Genomic DNA, 13,809 nt, shown 5'->3' with positions numbered 1-13,809 from the left:
GAATACAGAAGTAGTTCTAATAATTCGCTGACATTTTGGTTAGTAATTGATATGATTTTCGCTTAGCATTTTAATAGAACTGCCTCTGTATTATAGTTAGATCAAGTAATACCTAAGTGTAAAAGTGTTGTAACAGCATATTAGTGACGGTAATACTTGGACTGAGATAGTCGTTACGATGTGTTGGTGGTAAAGGTTAAAACCTTGGTCCAAACGTGTATCAAATTTTTATACGATGTTGATTTCATAAAGTAAATTTTTAATATCTATAACTACGCTTTTATCAATGTTTTTCTATGCGTCATTTTAATACAGAACTAATTCAGGTGTTGAGTGTAATCAAAATATTATCTGACAGTCGCAACCAACGACGTCGTTCCGTGACCTACATTTTATTGAGTTGCATTAGAAAACACGGGGCGGAGCTCGAGCGCGTTAAATTTGCCGTTTACGAAATGTTACAACTGAATTTTAGAGCTCGAAGGCATTGCCACACCGCATGCTGCTTGCTCAACACGATGGATCGAGATTGAAACGATAAAATTCAACTCGCACCGAACAAATTATTTCGGTCGAATACTTAATAGTCAATACCATTGCCATTATAACACTTATAAAAATTACGACTGTTTTTAAATAAAGCACGTAACTCTACAATAAACTTTTTTATAATATGTTTTAGCTTTAGTTATTTTAACTGTTATCAAGCATTATGAACCATATGAATACGACATAATGCGCCAACGATCTCAGGACCACGCGAATATTTTAATTTAAGCTTTTATTTTCACGACTTAGAGTAGAGAATTGCGGAGAGCAGTTGTGAGTCATTTGCTGTTTCGGTTCTAGCACAGCTGGCACTCCCTTTGGGCGGCCATCTTGAACAGAGTTGTTGGTAATCGGTAGTGCGCGCGAAGTAGGTCAAAGTCGTCTTGAATTGCCGCGTGCCCAAAACTTCAGATACCAATGTCGTGATGAGAATCTTATTGAGATTAAAAACATTTTTATGCATAACTAGGATCGTAAGTGAATACAAGAGTAGTCCATAATAAACTAGTTGCTAAACATTGTTGACGAACTTTTCTTGACAAGCTAAACACTTGTGGGATTTCATTCAAGTGTCAATTAATATACGAAGCCAGTATATGGGTCAGACGTTAGTGTCTAGGCGCGATCGTTATTCGTTACGTATACTGTACTTATGACATAAATATACTAACAGTTTTTTCGGGTGCAATTCTATTAACTACCAATAATCCCAAATTGATCCAAAACTATTATTTTTCTCCGCTACGCTATTAACATTTAAAAAAATTGGATTATGGACTAAACTTATGCCGTAATATTTGACTAAATATGTTACAAATCCCTATTTTCGGTAATCTAAATTAATATAAGCAACCTAATTTAATAAAGCTTCACAGAAGCCTGCTAAGTGTGGTGTATCAAGTCTGTTATTTTTAATAAATGAGTAGATATGCTAATAAACCGATAACCTAAAAATATCTACGAGTTCGATATCACTATGAAAATACGCGGCGGCTCAAGTTCATCGTGCTGTTATGTGACTAATCGCAATTAGTATTACGTAAGAGAAAGCGAAGAAAGGCCGCAGAACTTGTTACGTCTCCGTTACCGGCGGTTACGCGTCGCGGTAAAAAGTGCTTTCTCGCGGCAACTCGGCCACGGGCAGTGTGTCAAGTGCGCCGGCGAAAGTGCAGCGTTGCCGCCCCGCGTGCCCGCACCGTTACATCACATCCGTCTGGGGAAAGTTTAGGTCATCAACATCTCGCGCCCTCTACCCCCGCAGCCCGCCCTTAGCGCTTTAGCAGCTACACATCGTTTTTTTTTCGACGTTTCGAAACGAGTTGTCAATTTTGTGTCGACCTATATTCAAGCCAAAATTGTGTAACATGTAAAGCACTTCCAAATACTATTATTTCCGTAAACAGTCTCTATATACAGTGATATAATATATCTTCGTTCACCATCGTCCTAATTCCGAGAATGGGTCGTAAATATGTCGCGTCATTTTAGCACAAACAAAAATTGCTAGTTGTGAAGTGGAGGCTGTCTGTGGGAGTGAGACGGAACGACGAGCGCAGAGTGGCAACGTCGCTCGCCCACATGACCGACTGCGGCTCTTGCGTAAGCGTACGACGACCACGGTGCGGCGGCCACCGCCGCTACCACCGACTTGCTCCCGCTTCTCGCCGATTGACTCCTGTTGATTGATTAACTCCCGCCCGACACGCGTGTACACATGCTAGTATTTTTCATTTATCAACAAGCGCATATAATCGGTAAGCTCCGCCAGTGAACTAAAAGTGAACTTTGTGGTTTTCTCTTACTTTTATGATTGATTACCGACAGAATTAACCCTATTAAATAATTATTTATTAGTATCGTACCGAGCAATGTATTACAAACCTAAACTTTACACAACATTTTTCCAATAATAATGACTTGTCTGTAGTTTTGTATATGGAATTGAAGTGCGACCGCAGTGGCTGGCGGCACGCTTGTCGTGGGAACTTGACCCAGTTGGTGGCGCGGCGCGGGCGGCGCGGCGTATCGATTGCGAGAGGCACCGCGTCGCCCGCTGCGTCACACGCGCCCCTTACACGCACACAAACACATCGTAACTAGTCACTATCTGTTAGTACGCAAATCACTATAACCATTCGCAATGCCTTACAATTGACTGTAAAGAATAGTAAACAATGCAGTAGCGCAATGGCGTAAAATTCGCAAGCAAATTTGGTGTACACCAGGACAGGGGTTCAGGGATTTGGGACAGGATATTCATACTTATCTATAAATTCACCTTTAAATACTTAAAGAACACGGTGTTTCTCGCCCAATCCACTTGTGAAAATAAGTTTTGGTCCAATACTTTGCACATTAACTCGAAGAGATCGACCTCACACTGATTGTACGTCTGACTCTGCAAGAGCCCAAATAGCGAATTCTGCCACTCGCGGTCATCAATAGTTTGTACGAATTCGCGTATCATGGGTGAGACTCGTAGGGATTCAGTGCTTGTGGGTTCGGCGGTGCTCGACGGCGTTGCGGCTGCTGTGGCTGGTGCGTCAAACGCAAATGCGTCTGGAGAGGCGGAGTGCGGCGAATGCGCTTCCCACTTGTCGTGAGCGGGTGGCGGCGGAGGCTGGGGCGGCTGCGGCTGCGCACCCAGCAAAGCTGGGCCTGGTGAAGACTCTGGCGATGATGTGAGAGATGACACTTGTGGGATCTGTATCTCTTGCTTGACTGGAACCGCTGCGTAAGGTGGCCCAAAGCCAAGCACTAGACCACTATCTCCCAAAGAGCCACGTAAAGTCTGCACTGCGATTTGCCTCTGTCGCATCATTTGCAGTTTGCGGGCACGATCTCTTTTGTACATAGGACCGAACTTGTTACGACCTCCTCGCATGCGATCAGCTCGAACAGCTGAAACAAAAGAAAACATATTTAAATAAGACGTAAATGTTGAAACTCAAAGAATATTTTTTTTTTTTAGTTTTAAATATGTAATTGTGATATAATTCAAACAATATTTAGGTCATTTTTGGTGGTTATTATAGGCAGTATGATGTTCTAATTTGGGTGCGTCGACGGCATAAAAACAGCTACGGATCAGCTCAGTATCTTTTGTAAGTATTAAATACGGACTTTACAGGTGGCTGTATTAAGTCTGCTTTGTGTTACCCACTATTCTAAAGAGGAATCCATTTTTTACTTAAATAAAGCAGCAAATTTGAATTTCTTCATTAATTAAATTTAATGGCGAAAAACCATTGTTATGCTAATATTTTTAGTGATTCACATAATGATGAGTGATAAATACTTATTGATCAAAGATAAATTGTACTTATTTAGGTTATATTATCAGAGATTATACCTAGAATATTTATGTTTAGCGCTTTGATATTCTTACGTCACGGTTTAGTGCTGTAAGTAATTGTTTGCCATTCAATAAATATTTAATAACTTGAAATTTAGGACGGTGGCCTCATAACACACGCAGAGTCGACCGCTCTTTATGATTCTGGCTGAATTCCAAATTCCGAACGCCGGGCGCTCCTTGCGAATCGCGATACCAGCAATTTATGTTTGTTCCGATTCTTTGTACACGAAACTGACTGACATCTTTGTAATCAATGCTCATTTAACTACAACTTATTTATTATTTAAGTTATTCCATAAAACTCTACAACATTTATATAAAACGTGTTCAAGTATTTTAGGTAAATTGCATTCAAGTATAAAACGTGATAATTCAGCTGTTTAGTTGTAACTTTGAAACACACCGCAGGTTTTATTTACATTATGCAGATTGTGCTTATATGCAACGTGATTGTTATGCATATACTTTTTAATTACTTGAATCGCAACATTATTTGTCATGTCTAATAGGTACCGTAAAATTGTTGTAGTTCGATGTTTGAGTTTTTTATAAATTAGACCACAAAGACGCATAAAAGTAACAAAAACCCAGCAGTGTGTTTAATTAAATGTAAAACTCAATCAATTTTTTACTTTTATTGATTGAATAGATGTGTTTTGTATTGTCATTTTTACCAATCTTAATTTAAAAATAATTTGCGTTCATAGACCATAGAATAACTATTATATGAACGCAAATTATTAGATAGAAATAACCCGCGAAATGCAACCTTTAAAATTTTGCATTAATTTGAATAATTAAAATGATTGTATCGTATTATATTGCCGCTTCAAATGTCTCAAGTCTAACAAATTACGCAAAACTAATCAATTGAAATGCAAAAGCAGCATTTTAGCGAGTAGCACATTCAGTGTGCGCTGCAATCTATTTTTTATGGACAAAATGGCTTACTTTTAGGAATTATCAGACTAATTTATAAAAACTAGTAAAGTGAAGTACTTTAGGACATTTAATGCTTTCGATTTTGGTACATTGCATAGGCAATAGACATAGTATAGTTAAACACTAAACCTGGAACGGAAAGGGGCTTTCAGTAAGTCGGCGGTCCGCCCAACTCACGAGTTAAAAATAACAACCAGTTTTTATTGTAGCCAACGCGGCACTGCGCGATAAAGACAGACTTACAGGGTTTCTTAAAGGGTTTAACAGAGACGGCGAGCGTAACGGATTTAAGCATTGCTGTGTGCAATTCCATCAGTTTCGTATTGCAGACCGGGTCGTTTCACGAAAGGTTTGTATGCGCTCTTTTACATCCAGTGAGACATAAGTCTATATATAAATAATATTAGTGAATTTCATTATCATGTGTTCTTTTAATATGCATAGAAGTTATATATTTTTAATTTACATATAATTTCTTGATTGTTGAGTACATCTTGTTTGGTTTTAGTAAAAGTATTTATTAAAAGAAGTTCATTTTTCTATCGTCTCCAATATTACTTAATTGCAGAAAAATAAAATGGAGTTGTGTAACAAAGTTACTTTATGTGAGTAAGTGTCAGTAAAATACTGCACTACCACAATAACAAACATGAGAGTGAGAGTACGTCATCGATAATGTTTTGTAACATTGATGACGCAGACTGCGTTAGTTTTAGTGACTTGAATGATGTAGTCAAGTATCTAATCGCGCTTTTTTGTTTAATTTCTCTCATTCTTCTCTACTTTTTAATTAAAATTAATGCAAAATAGTTTTAAACAATACTTAGTGCTGATTTTGGCTACCTGAACATGCAGTTTAGTTTTTACGTGTTTCGGAAAGACTTCATAATTATTTATCGATACTTTTTACACATAGCAATAACAGAAAAATTCAGTATAAAGAATAAAATCGATTGATCGACTCGATGTTATCAAGCCCATCAGTCACGAGTAGCCTCTTTGACTATTCTTACTGCGAAGCAAAACGTCGAGTATTCGACGAAGATATTATGCTTGCTGAATGTCATGCACATTAACATGATTATGTCAACATGTCGTAATAGAAAACGTAGCTCGAAAAGTATGTACCATATTGACACATACTAAAAGTTATTGAGACCTCTAGTAAAGTGTTTTTGTCTTAAGATCTGGACACCGCTGGTCCGTGAGCCTCCTCTGTAGTGAGAGATCACAGTTTTAAAGGTTTCGTAGGTTACGATGCGATTACTGCAGTATTGCTGCTCGGTCTCTGTCAAATTTGGAAATCTCTTGGTTGGCTCTTACATCACCCGTTGGCTTCAAAATAAAAATTTGGCTCTTAGCCTCTTTATCTTGTCTACTTCTATTTATTCTGTATATGATTGCCAAATTGGTTACACAAATATTCATTCTGTTTCACTAGTTTTTAAAATTTAGCATAAGAACGAAGACATATTTCGTTAAGTACTAAAAGCTAAGTTCGTCCGTCATAAACAGGACAAAACGTGATAACAAACCTATCAGATTAGCCCGATAACAAATGAATTTCTTTGTTTTATTATCAAAAAATATCTTAGAATTAATTGAGGTTATCACCAAATTCTAAGTTGGAGCATGTAACGGATCAGAAACTTTAAGTTTACAAAGTGATTATACAATAACTAATCATCTAGGACGAGGCTGTGAGGGATTCTTCTTTAAAATATTTTTACCTCTGGCTTTTAGTTTAGCTTGAATATATTTTGTGTTGTCTTTTTGGTCACAACCTCAACTGCCGAGCAAGGGTCTTTGAGATCGATTGTAGAGGCCGGAAATGTGTCAAAAAACGAAATAGGCTTGATTTTTTTATGTTTTGTATTGGCATGGTCTGGAATAGTGCTCCGTAAATTGATGAAAAGTGGTTGTTTCGTCTAATTTGTGTATGTCAGACATTATATATGTACTATGCGAGTAGAAACCAATGGGAAATTTATTTATGATGAATGAATATTATAACACCGTCTACTTTACATTGTGGTGATTTATAGTTTTTGTTTCATTGTACGTCAGTAATATTTTACGGTGGTAAATACAATTTATTGTTATTTAAGCTGAATTCGATTTCAATAAAATGTGATGAAAGGTGGACAAGGGGACAAGTAGACGTTTTAGGAATAGTGGCATATGAATGGATAACTTCAGTGTTTTGATTTAAACTTCTAATGTGAAATATAATGAGCACATAGCGTATAGCAGCCGATAATGCGGTAAACGAGGTCAGTCGTTTATAACAAGACTAAACTAGATCAAGGTCAAGGTCATTTTTACAAATCAAAAACATACGTCGCTGTGACAAACAGCCGGTGTGCAGAAATAGATACATACGTCTGAGTTCACCTCGGATTCTCAAGTTATTTGTAGATCTGCCCCAGTTGTAGATGGGTCAAGGTCGACCTTGGAAAAGAGGTCATGGAAACGCATCATGTCTAGGTAATACCATCCGAATGTGGGAACGTTTAGGCAGAAACTAAGACCCCCTGCATCACTATTAAAAATCTAGCTTCATACCTGTCACTACCTAAGTATCGACCTTGGCATACGCGTCAGGGCCGTCAAATGAAGTAATCGTGTCAACGAGATAAAAAATAGTATGTACCGAAAGGACGGGAAGAGGTGGGGATCGCTCCTTGTACCGACGACTCGGTGAAACTTGGTCAAGGCTGGCAATGCCCCTCCTCTCCCCGTCAGTCCCCTCCGGTCCGAGTACCGGCGGAACTGGCCGATCGCATCCGAACGCCCGCACGCACTCGATCGCGCGCCCAGATAGCGGCAGCGACGATCGTTACACAACCTAGATAAATCACCCGCGATGATCCGCCTAACTATGTCAAGATCTCATCAATACCTAGTGTAATTTAGTCCTAGTAAGAATCCAACCAGATTTGAAAATTGAACAACTTCTTACGCCAGACAGTCGCAATCTAACTATAGGATCTAGTAATAGCAGTAGAACCAATTTTTAACACAAGATGTTCGATGCAAGTAAAATAAAAAAAAGTACTGTTGTGATGTTGTCACAGTGGAAACTACCTATTATGCGCATACTTTTGTAACATGATTTTACGCACCGAAACCGGTTTTTGCGCCACGGAGGCGTGCTTGAAGCGCCTGCGCACCAAAATCCTACCAAGATGGCGGCGTTGGTAGAACTGTCGTAATAATACGACAGGTAATGCCTAAAAAATAGAAAGGCCCGGTGTACGAGGCCGCTCTGTCGAAACACTCGATTCGGGTCAAGGCAGCGCGCCGAAATAGTCGGCTGGCGCGCGAGTTTTTATTATTGTGATCTAACATCTGTCGCTGTCCGCGGCCGTCCAACCCTCTGAGTTTCAGCGTTCTGCAACTTTTAAATATGTGGCCAGCTTTCTGTGATGATTCTTATTAGCCTAGTATGCTCCAATAGAAGAAAAATATCTATTGGAAATGTAATTATGTATTCTAATTTGATTAACTAGGTACTAGTAGTTGGATCCAACTAGAGTTAATGTTCCAAATTGAATCGAAATAGCGAGTTAATGTTGTTATGCAGTAAAAAGTAGTATATGACTCATTTTGTGGTACACAGAGCTTTTCGTTAGTCCGTAACCAGCAAGCAATCTTTGGTTGTAGAAATATTACATTTGGAAAATATTGAGTGTGGATGTGTGTGTCCATCGTTCTATCTTCCATGTAACGGAAAGGTATTATATCGCCAAAGACTGCCGCATCATTTATTTCTTCTGGTGGTGCTTAGTTCTCGTTACTATCAGCGTCAAAAGATTTGTTTATTTTTTATAATTTTACTTTTCTAACTATGGTATTAACGGTTTTTGACTACTATAACCAAGCAAAAGTTGTTAAGGCTTGGGCATATAGTTGTATACAAAATGTTCGAGACTAAGTTTAAGTTGTCTTGTTAAAAAAGTTTGTCTGAATTGTGTAATTTCGTGAGGATAATAAAAAATAATCCTACATTTTCAGTAATATTATTACGTACTGCCCATTGGAAACTTCGCAGTGTTCTTTGATAAATTGTATTAGTCCTGCGCACAAGAACCTTTATTACGTAAAAGAGTGAATAATAAAAGCAGCAGGCCGTGTAACAACTATCATTATTCGTCGACCGTGGTCCGTTGCACCGTGCTACCGGTCGCGGCCGCATCACTATTGTGGAGGAACTAATTACTGCATGAAGATATTTTAAGAATGTAAATGTTGTTGAGTCAAATTGGTAACTTGTTCGCAAGGCTTACTAACGATACTGTTGCTGTAACTGCTGAGTAAGCTCAGATCGAGTTGCTTTCTCAAATAATATGATTGAAATCATAGTCGTATACTGAATGCTAATTATGTAGAGTATGCACATTCTAAACCCACGTTCTATACAAAAACAAAATTTATAAAATTAAGACATCAAAATCTCTAAAACACTGAAATTACCATATGTAGGTAATGCGGATCGTCATGTTGTGTCATAAGCGTCGCGTCGTACAAAACCATGATGCAAACTCATTCGATTCGTTGTTACACGGGTCTAATTTCATACGAATTTCATTTTGAAACATGTTTTCAATATTATTTTACTATTTAACATACTGTGAGCTGAGATATACATAAATGTGTATTTTGCAATTGCATTTGATTTTAACAAAAGTACCTAATTGAATATTTCGGTTAGGATTTATTCCCGATATTCGGCGTATGTATATGTACACGAATAAGTAACGTGATACGTGTCCAGGTCACATTTGGGTAGCCCATTGCGACAGGTCGACCGAACGTCTTGTGAAACGACGCTTGCGCAGCGTACCCCACCGACGACGGTCGATTGTGTCGAAACGCACGATACAGTCGCCGGCGCACGCCCGATCCGCAACCCCCACTAAACTTACTACACAAATCAGATATAATGTAATTTTATGATAAAGTATTAGACTAGACATCAATCGGTTTTGATGCTAATTAGCATAAATTAAAGATTGGAAAGAAATTTTAACATTTTAGCAGCAAGCTATTACCGCAACTTTACTTACACATGTTGGGGCTGCTTACGTAAGCCATGGGTAATTTCACTGGGCCGTTTTAACTGTTTTAAGTTAGCAACATTTTTATTTTTTCTTATAACTGATTTAATAAATTGAAAACGAACAATCCACTAATTTGTGGATTGTTATTACTTTAATTAAATAATCCTAAATACTACTATTTTTTAATACTGTGACTGTTCACAAAGGAATGTATCCAACTCATTTTTCAGATCTTTAACTCCCTAAAAATGAAGCTGTATGTAGTAAAACTAGCATTTAAGAGTCCATTGGTTTAATACCGTAGCGTTGGCATTGCACAAGGCTTGCTGCAGGTCGGGCAGGCGGTGCGAGGCTCTCGCAACAGCCATTATTCGGGTCAGGCAACTATTTGTGTGAATTGTGTCATCTGACATATTACTCTTGCGATAAATATTCTTTGTTTAAGGTGTGTTTTAAATGATTGAAACAAGTATTTGTATGTTTTTAAATGTATATAACGTAAAAATAGATTTGGTATTTTTATTAGTCATTTGGTTATTGGATTAACATAAATAGTGTAAGTTCCTGTGGTTAAACATAACTGAGATTCATAATTTTGGTTTTTATCCTATAACAGTATAAAAACATAAAACGCTTCCATGTTGTCGTCCTATCCGTAAGACATCCTTGTAATGCTATGTGGGTTCTTGAAAATCTAGTGTTACATGTTAGGCCAAGATGTGCCCTATGAGCTGAAATGGGATTTGTCTAAAAAATTAGACTACATTTTAGATGTTGCAAACATCACAGCATCTGGCGAAACGCGCAATGGCGAATGTCTCACACACACATCGGCGCATTAACGTGTACGCACTAACACAGTCAGCGCGCGCGCCGCATCGCGGCCCCGCTCGCAAGTAGGTCAGGGCGCTCTGCGGCCGCGCGCGTTTTAAATTTAGAACGATCCGCACTTCAAGCTCCGCCCCACACGATCGCCTAACTACAAGTTAATGTATAAATTACCTTCAAAACATCCACCTGTAACCGCACCCTTGGACAGTATAGATAACTTAAGTCAGTTATTCATATAAAATTATCATAATAATTATATGAAATTGAACGATAAATGATTAAATTATGAATATCCTGTAGGTTTCAATGATCGTGTAATGTGTAATGATCGTGTAATATTTATGAATGAAAAAATACACATACGTCAAAAGATTGAGCACATTTTTAAAGGATATTTTAATACATTGATATACATTGATATAATATCACAATAGACTGGTAAAAGACAATGTGAATTAATAATAATTATATTATGCATTATATTGCGTAGCAATTAGTAAGTACGTTTAATTTGATACCATATGTAATTATTGCTAGTATCGGCACAATTTTCCAGAAATGATTCAACAGTTAATAGAAGACTTAATGCCTGTCTATAGAAAATTAAAATTATTGTGCAGTGATTGATTGCGTTAGAAACGATCATTAAATAAATAAGGTGCATCTGTTACGTTATGATATCGTTGAAAATATAAATTATTATTGTGGTGGCTAAAACGAATTTGCTCTCATTAGATTAAGTCTAGTCTTTACCACCGTCTGTTTCAGACACCCTGCAGCGTCTCAGGGTCGACCTCTACTACTAAGTGGGTGAAGGTCGGCGGGGGAATCGCCGCCGTAGTCGTTACTTCAACATTATAGCACAAACGAAGTAGCAAGTTTACAGGACTTGTTGTATTAATTTGTATTAAATGATGTAATCTTATTTAGATCAATCAGCTGTGATCTATCGAATACACTTGAATTGCTGTGGACGCACCCTGTAATGACTATGTGAATTGATGACAAAAAAACTTACATTGAATGGAAGATATATTTCGCTAATGAATGAAAATATATTTTTAGATGATAAGACAAATAAAAAGTAGTTACTCACCTTCGAGTTTCATGCCAACGTCGAGGCACTTTTGGAAGCGGCAAAATGGGCAGCGCTTCCGCTGTGTTTTGTCTATGTGGCAGGCTCGCTCAGCGACACACGTGTACACCTTCTTATTTTGAACGGTCCTCTTGAAGAATCCCTTACAAGACTCGCACGTTAGCAGCCCGTAGTGGTAACCGCTGACTTTGTCTCCGCAAACGGGACAAAGTTCTTCAATCACATCCTTAGTGTCGGTTTGGTCGCATACTGTGCCGGCTGCTGGCAAATAAGCGCCTGGTTCGCCACCAGCGCCTGTTGGAAATAGATAGGATGTGTCCAAGTTTGCATATCCGAAAGATTGCTGTTCAGGAGGGCACTGATACGCGGCGCCTTGCGGCACGTATTGCTGCGAGGCACCTGAGGGACCCCCACCTGAACCAGACCCTTCAGGCCCTGGGCTCAGATCAAACGGGGACATATTGAGGGACATGAGGCCTGTTTGCTGGTCCATCGTCATACTCGGCCGCGTGGTGCGGCTGTTTATTAAGAATCCCTACAGCGGCGTTCAACCGCAACAACGTTCACACAGTCACCGAGTTCACTAGCGGTCTGGCCGCAACACTAGCTACCGCTCGTGGGTTGCACCTGTTCAAGCACTATAGTAGGAAGCACATAAATCCAACACATTTTGTTCAATACGAGCGGTTTAAGAATTTAACAAGCGTTAAGCGTCTGTGTCAGTCACCGAAGTAATTATTACTACTGTTCGTAAAGTGTTGACAGCGCGTGGTATGTTACGATCGCAATGAGTATTTTTTAACATCAAGCGGCACGCGTGCCGCTCGGTAGACGTACCGCGATCGACTGGCGGGTAGCCGGCCGGCGACAACGGCGCGCGTGCCGGCGCCTCCCGCATGCGCGCCCCGCCGCCACCCGCAGGCCCCTGCCCGCTCGCACAATGGAAAACGATTAGGAGCCCATGTAATAAGTGAAAGTGAGTCGGTGACCCACTTTCCCGCGATCCAGGTCTATGTTAGTGCGCGTTCGCGCGGTTGCGCCACCGAGCGGGCGGAGGACGGCGCGGGGGGCGGCCCACTGACCCAGTTGCGCGCAGTGCCGCAGCAGGGCAGGGTTGCCGCGAACACCGAGCTAATGTTTACGTTCGCACTGCATTCGATTATGAGTTGTGTTCACCGTACGTAATTGCAGCAATAAGTATATGACAACCCACCGTCAATAATAATTGCCTACCAGAGTTTCAAAACACAAACTACCATACGATGCTCCAATCAAATACCGATGATTTACATAATTTTTTTCTATTATAATTAGGATTTATTTTAACCATGTATTTGAAAATTTCGTTATTTTCGGAGACACCAACTTTACTTATTTTGCTAATTTTCTTATTGTTATAACATAACTCGTTTCTTGTAATTGGTGGCCACCATAACCTTTTAAAGTGTGTTATGCATTATATTTTTCAGAATAAAACTTTTAGTCTGCTTGTCCCTATAACCATCCAAACTTCCCTGAAATCCCCTAAAAAAATCAGAATTCATGGATTTATGTGTAATGAACACTCATCCCATTATTTCTAAAAAAATATTTGTTCTCATTAGTTCACAATATTTTTAATAATTTACTACTTAGTACTTAACCAAGTTATGAAAGAGCAAAACTAACTTGTTTACATAAAATTATTATTAATTATGTTTCCATGATGAATTCGAGGCACCCGTCTACCTACTAAAAGCAAGAATATTTGTGAATAAGCAATTACGTATTCGAAATTTACGTAGGTAATTTTAAGTCATAACGAGAGCCATTCAATATCAAAAGCGAAATAAAGATCTTGACCTGGATTTTGTTAAAATCAGTCAACAGGTCACGAACGAGTGACTGTCTGTGACAGCCTTGTATTCGCAATGTAATTCGATTCGACGTGTTCTACAGCACTAAACACATCGCCAACGGACGAGGATTGA

The 13,809-nt window shown here is 39.0% G+C and overlaps 1 protein-coding gene across 1 annotated transcript in view; it reads right to left on the bottom strand.

Annotated features, from left to right (window-relative positions):
• LOC118267427 (nuclear hormone receptor FTZ-F1) overlaps positions 1 to 13,809 on the bottom strand; it is a 69,705-nt gene that overhangs the window by 10,109 nt on the left and 45,787 nt on the right. Inside the window, 2 exon segments of the mRNA XM_035581416.2 lie at positions 2,828 to 3,450; positions 11,840 to 12,133. Coding sequence (XP_035437309.2) covers positions 2,828 to 3,450; positions 11,840 to 12,133 — 917 coding nt within the window.

This window comes from Spodoptera frugiperda, chromosome 25, assembly GCF_023101765.2.
Source record: "Spodoptera frugiperda isolate SF20-4 chromosome 25, AGI-APGP_CSIRO_Sfru_2.0, whole genome shotgun sequence".
NCBI lineage: Eukaryota > Metazoa > Arthropoda > Insecta > Lepidoptera > Noctuidae > Spodoptera > Spodoptera frugiperda.
The sequence above is the reverse complement of the archived record's forward strand: the minus strand, read 5'-3'. Positions and strand labels throughout refer to the sequence as shown.